Raw genomic sequence first — 6,039 nt, 5'->3', positions numbered from 1 at the left:
TGTGTGTGCTCGCGTGTGTTACAGTTTTTCTCAGTCGCTTTGGTGCATTTTTCCATCATCCCTAACATGTGCAAAATAATAAGTGCATTTCTCAGAACAATTTGTACAAACTGCAATATACAATAGATATGTTTCTAAAGCTAGTCAGTCACTAAAAATCCTTAGTACATCTCTCAAAAGTAAATATTCATGCCAATGATCATGTCAGTGTCATCAGAATGATAAGTCATTGAGTCATTGTTCACGAACAAGGTTGTCAAAATGTTTAGGCATGTTGTCAATGGAACTGTGTACTTTGACAGTATTACCTGATGTAAACTTAGGCTACAGTTTGGATGACAGTTACTGTATTGAAAATGCACAAGGCTGCACTTCTATGGCATATATCAATTTCAACAGTACTATTTACATATTACTGTATGTGGGTTATTGATTGAAAGAGACTGGACAACCCAAGGGGCACAAAGGAAAAAAACTAAATTAGAAAGAAACACAGGAAACCACCCTAAGGCACAACTTTGCCCACAGCACTGTTCTAGTGCTGTCTCTACACATCCAGACGTTCCTGTCTGTCAGCCCACATATTCTCATCCACATCACACCGGATATTTTCCCTTCCAATGCAACGTGGAAAGAATCTTTTGGAATGCCTTATCCATCCTCTGCAGGCGTCTACTGTGGTGTCCTCACATGCTGCATCCATTGCAGCCAGCAGGGTCATCTGTGTGTGTGGCTGACGATCGTACTCCCCTTTCCACCTTCATGCTGAAAAAGAACTCCTCAATTGGGTTAAGGAATGGTGAATAAGGTGGGAGGAATTCTATGAGCATCCTCGGTGGGTCACAAACCATTGCCTTATGATGTTTGATCGATGGAAACTCACATTATCACAAATGACCACATACTTTGGCAAATCCTCTCTAAACAGACCCCTCTCATCATCAGGGATGAGAGCCCTGTAGAGAGTCTCTAAAAAGTTGAGTAGATGCTGGGTGTTGTATGGCCCTAAAAGGGGGGATATGGGTTAGGACACCATGCTCCGAAATAGCAGCACACATGGTGATATTTCCTCCCCGTTGGCCTGGCAAATCCACAGTAGCTCTGTGACCGATGATATTCCGACCCCGCCTTCTGCATTTGGTCAGGTTGAAGCCAGCCTCATCCACGTATACAAAGTTGTGAGAGGGTTCACTTGATTCCAACTCCATTATACGCTATATCCCAGAACACACAGTTGAATTTGTTTTGGTAAGGAAGAGTGACATAAAATGTACATATATTGCATGTTCCTTCCACAGCAATGGAAATGTGTGCAGTTTATGCTTACTGTACTATGTAACACTATAAAATGTTGCTGTAAAGTAGTTACATAGATATATGTTTTACCTGTACATACTGGTACCGTAGCTCCTTAACTCCTGTCCTCATTCCTTTGGAATGGTACACGGTACAGCTGTTTCATACTCATCTGGTTTCTATGCAGCACCCTGTCGATGGTTGAGATGCTAACCGTATGGATGTTTTCAAAGACATCGTTGTCTTCTATAATGGTCCTTTGTATTTCCCTGAGTCTCATGGCATTGTTTGCTCGGACCATGGTGCAAATAGCCTCCTCCTGTTGAGGTGTGAAAAGGCGTCCTCTGCCACCGGTTTGAGGTAATCTTGCAGTCCTATGTGTGGAAAAATGCAGTGATGCATCGCACACTTTCACATAGACAAAAACTATGCGAACACACATTTTACTGTAAAACATACAGGTGGGTGCATGTAAGGTGCAGTATTTTTTTTTTTTTTTTTAGTCATTTAGCAGACGCTCTTATCCAGAGCGACTTACAGGAGCAATTAGGGTTAAGTGCCTTGCTTAAGGGCACATCGACAGATTTTTCACCTAGTCGGCTCAGGGATTAGAACCAGCGACCTTTCGGTTACTGGCACAACGCTCTTACCCACTAAGCTACCTGCCGACCCCGAGTATGTATCTGTATAGAGTATATTTCTGTATGCTGTGAAATACAAGTGGACTACTGTAATATGAAGCATTGTAGGAAGTATACAGTATACTGCTTATATACAGTAACAGTGCACTGTACATTGGTGGACATACCTGTTCTCTCTTCGAAACGTTTGTACTATTGAGGACACGGTTGATCTCCCAATATTCGGCTGCACCCTTCGACCCGCCTCAGCCATTGTAAGGCCATGATTGACAACATGGTCTACAATAGTGGCCCTTATGTCATCAGATATGCGCCTATGTCCTCTTCTGCCTCTTCCTCTGTTTTGCCTTCCACCACGCATCCTTGCTCCTCTTCTTCCTCCTCTTGGCTGTTGACCCTGTTCGTTTCCTGGTCCATCCATTATTGGAAAATTGCAACTCTGTGTTGTGGTCTGTCTATATATGCTTGCCAATTGATTCTTCATGAGATGCACCTTTGAGCAATTTAGACAACTGGTTGATTGTTGGTTGAACTAACACTTTACATTCCTTCATGAGTGAGGGTTAATTTCACCTGCACGATTCAGCAATTTACGTTTTGTACAAAAGGTCTAATAGAAATGTGTAAAACTATGCTTGACAGTTTATGACAAATAGTTCAACAATTTTGCATGTAATGGCTTATGCAAGGAACTAATGCCTAGATGTTTTGAGGGGTAAGACTATTCAACAGAGAACCATCTACTATATTTTGATCAACATGACATGAGCAATTGAAAATGTGGAAAAAAGCTGACACTTGTACATTATCAATTGCAATATGTACAAAATCAATTGCAATTTGTTCAAAGGAATAAGAAATTGCTTTAATGATGTGCACAAGTGACTAGATGATTTGGAATTTGTACAAGTAGTATCAAGAATTGCACTTTTGATCTAAGAAATGCACCAAAGCGACTGAGAAAAACTGTAATGTGTGTGTGCGTGTGTGTGTTCGGCGTGTGTGTTAATGTGTGTGTGCGTGTGTGTTAATGTGTGTGTGCGTGTGTGTTAATGTGTGTGTGTGTTCGGCGTGTGTGTTAATGTGTGTGTGCGTGTGTGTTAATGTGTGTGTGCGTGTGTGTTCGGTGTGTGTTAATGTGTGTGTGCGTGTGTGTTCGGCGTGTGCCAGTGTTCGGCTGTGTTCGCGCAGCATCAGAGAGTTGGCTGACGATCTGTGACATCTGTCACGAGAATATTGTTAACTCAACGGTTGAAATCAACTACTTCTCCAGCTTTGAATAATTCCCAGAGGTTGTAAGGCTCTAGTTAATAATATATCAAACAAAGTCCCATTTCCGCATTAGATCACTCTTTTATTCATGAGAGCTCTGCCCCAAAATGGGTGCACAGTCTCTTTATACTCACACACACACACACACACACACACACACACACACACACACACACACACACACACACACACACACACACACACACACACACACACACACACACACACACACACACACACACACACACACACACACACATTCTTATCATAGGCTACTCCTTGCTCAGGTAGGCTCCATTTTGTCACTATTCCCTCCCATACATAGTTATCGCTGTTCTCACAATATTCTGCCAGCCTCTCACTCCCCCCTTCCCTGTGTGGGGACATCTGTTTTTGAAAACCGGTCTCCTGTTATTATTGGTTTCAACGTTTACACTTCTGCTTGCCTAACTACGAGAGAACACAATTGGGTGGTTGTTTTGAACTTATAGTCATTTAACTTATATCGTTTCTCTCTATCTCTATCTCTGTACTCAATGGCACACACACAGATCAAAGTGTAGGTAAGTTGTTAGCATCATTGTGTTGTGTTAAAACGAAACGCAGCATCATTTGATGCAAAACACATCATACCGGCTGTATTTTAAAAAAAAAGTTATATATCTTGAAAACTTGATTGCTGACATGTAAACCATTTTGGGACTATATCAACAACGGACTAATGAAAGACTAAAGATCAGTTTTGGGTTCCTTTAAAGGAAGAATGATGTAGAGAGATTTGAGTAGGAAATATGTAGTGTTCACAAATAGTGTATCACTCATTACCACTGAAATGACTTAAACAAAATGGCGGAGGGAAAGTGGAGCGCCTGGAGTTTTGGGCCGGCCCGCGTGACACGCGAAGAGCCTGCAGCAGCACTCCCATGTGATGGACAGAGGTTGACAAATCATGAGGCAAATCGCTCTAAAAAACAGCACTTTGCCCTCTCTTTTTAACGGTTTGCATAGATACATTTTTGGGGAAAGGTGCTGTGGCAAATGCTGACTCAACACACGTTTTCTGGTGGCCCAGCCTCATCCCAGCCAGCCCAGTGGTGGCCTAGCCTCATCCCAGCCTCATCCCAGCCAGCCCAGTGGTGGCCCAGCCTCATCCCAGCCTCATCCCAGCCAGCCCAGTGGTGGCCCAGCCTCATCCTAGCCTCATCCCAGCCAGCCCAGTGGTGGCCCAGCCTCATCCCAGCCTCATCCCAGCCAGCCCAGTGGTGGCCCAGCCTCATCCCAGCCTCATCCCAGCCAGCCCAGTGGTGGCCCAGCCTCATCCCAGCCAGCCCAGTGGTGGCCCAGCCTCATCCCAGCCTCATCCCAGCCAGCCCAGTGGTGGCCCAGCCTCATTCCAGCCTCATCCCAGCCAGCCCAGTGGTGGCCCAGCCTCATCCCAGCCTCATCCCAGCCAGCCCAGTGGTGGCCCAGCCTCATCCCAGCCTCATCCCAGCCAGCGCAGTGGTGTCCCAGCCTCATCCCAGCCAGCCCAGTGGTGGCCCAGCCTCATCCCAGCCTCATCCCAGCCAGCCCAGTGGTGGCCCAGCCTCATCCCAGCCTCATCCCAGCCAGCCCAGTGGTGGCCCAGCCTCATCCCAGCCAGCCCAGTGGTGGCCCAGCCTCATTCCAGCCTCATCCCAGCCAGCCCAGTGGTGGCCCAGCCTCATCCCAGCCTCATCCCAGCCAGCCCAGTGGTGGCCCAGCCTCATCCCAGCCAGCCCAGTGGTGGCCCAGCCTCATCCCAGCCAGCCCAGTGGTGGCCCAGCCTCATCCCAGCCTCATCCCAGCCAGCCCAGTGGTGGCCCAGCCTCATCCCAGCCTCATCCCAGCCAGCCCAGTGGTGTCCTAGCCTCATCCCAGCCAGCCCAGTGGTGTCCCTGACAGTATTGCGTTCAGTAGGCCTATTGCACGCAAAAGTACTACTGAATTACTACTCAACATTACTACACAACAATATCTACCTACTGGTTTTACCACTTGATTGCTATTGAGATGTCTACTAAAACCAGTAGTGATTTACATAGCAAGCATGACAACACATCACTCCTGACAGACACAAGCTAAAAACCCCTCTTCTTCCATAAAGGTAGCAGCCTATAGACCTAGACACTAGTGATCTGACCTGCTGTACGGAGACGAGACTCTGTTTTTATGTCTGATCCAACTGTAGGCTCCTTGGAACAGCAGTCTAAGCCCAGTGTAGTGATGGCTACTTTGGATACCCTGGAGATCCGAGGCATGCGTTGAAATCGATTAGCAGCTAACTTCGAAGCAGTGTGCCAATGTGAGTAGCACTTTATCTGCAGTACGTTTTTTTTTTACCCCCTTTTTCTCCCCAATTTCGTCATATCCAATTACGATCTGGTCTCATCACTACAACTCCCCAAAGGGCTCGGGAGAGGTGAAGGTCAAGTCATGCGTCCTCCGACCAACGGGCTCGGGAGAGGCGAAGGTCAAGTCATGCTTCCTCCGACCAACGGGCTCGGGAGAGGCGAAGGTCAAGTCATGCGTCCTCCGAAACGTGACCCGCCAAACCGCGCTTCTTAACACCCGCCCACTTAACCCGGAAGCCAGCCACACCAATGTCTGTCTGTCTCCATTCCTCTCTCTCTCTCTCTCTCTCTCTGTCTGTCTCCATTCCTCTCTCTCTCTCTCTGTCTGTCTGTCTCCATCCCTCTCTCTCTGTCTGTCTCCATCCCTCTCTCTCTGTCTGTCTCCATCCCTCTCTCTCTCTCTGTCTGTCTTTCTCCATCCATCTCTGTCTGTCTCCATCCCTCTCTGTCTGTCTGTC

General features: G+C 46.8%; 1 protein-coding gene across 1 annotated transcript; it reads left to right on the top strand.

Moving 5' to 3' along the window:
* The first annotated feature begins 4,247 nt into the window (after positions 1 to 4,247).
* On the top strand, positions 4,248 to 5,129 carry LOC123490156 (predicted GPI-anchored protein 58). The gene has a single exon (XM_045220299.1). The coding sequence runs from the start codon at positions 4,248 to 4,250 to the stop codon at positions 5,127 to 5,129; it is 882 nt and encodes a 293-aa protein (XP_045076234.1).
* The last annotated feature ends 910 nt before the right edge of the window (positions 5,130 to 6,039 follow it).

The sequence above is a fragment of the Coregonus clupeaformis genome, unplaced genomic scaffold (genome assembly GCF_020615455.1).
Source record: "Coregonus clupeaformis isolate EN_2021a unplaced genomic scaffold, ASM2061545v1 scaf3523, whole genome shotgun sequence".
Taxonomy (NCBI): Eukaryota; Metazoa; Chordata; class Actinopteri; order Salmoniformes; family Salmonidae; genus Coregonus; species Coregonus clupeaformis.
The sequence above is the reverse complement of the archived record's forward strand: the minus strand, read 5'-3'. Positions and strand labels throughout refer to the sequence as shown.

Excerpts from the sequence above, each read along its gene's own strand:
- LOC123490156 (XM_045220299.1), top strand. The coding sequence starts at position 4,248 with ATGCTGACTCAACACACGTTTTCTGGTGGCCCAGCCTCATCCCAGCCA.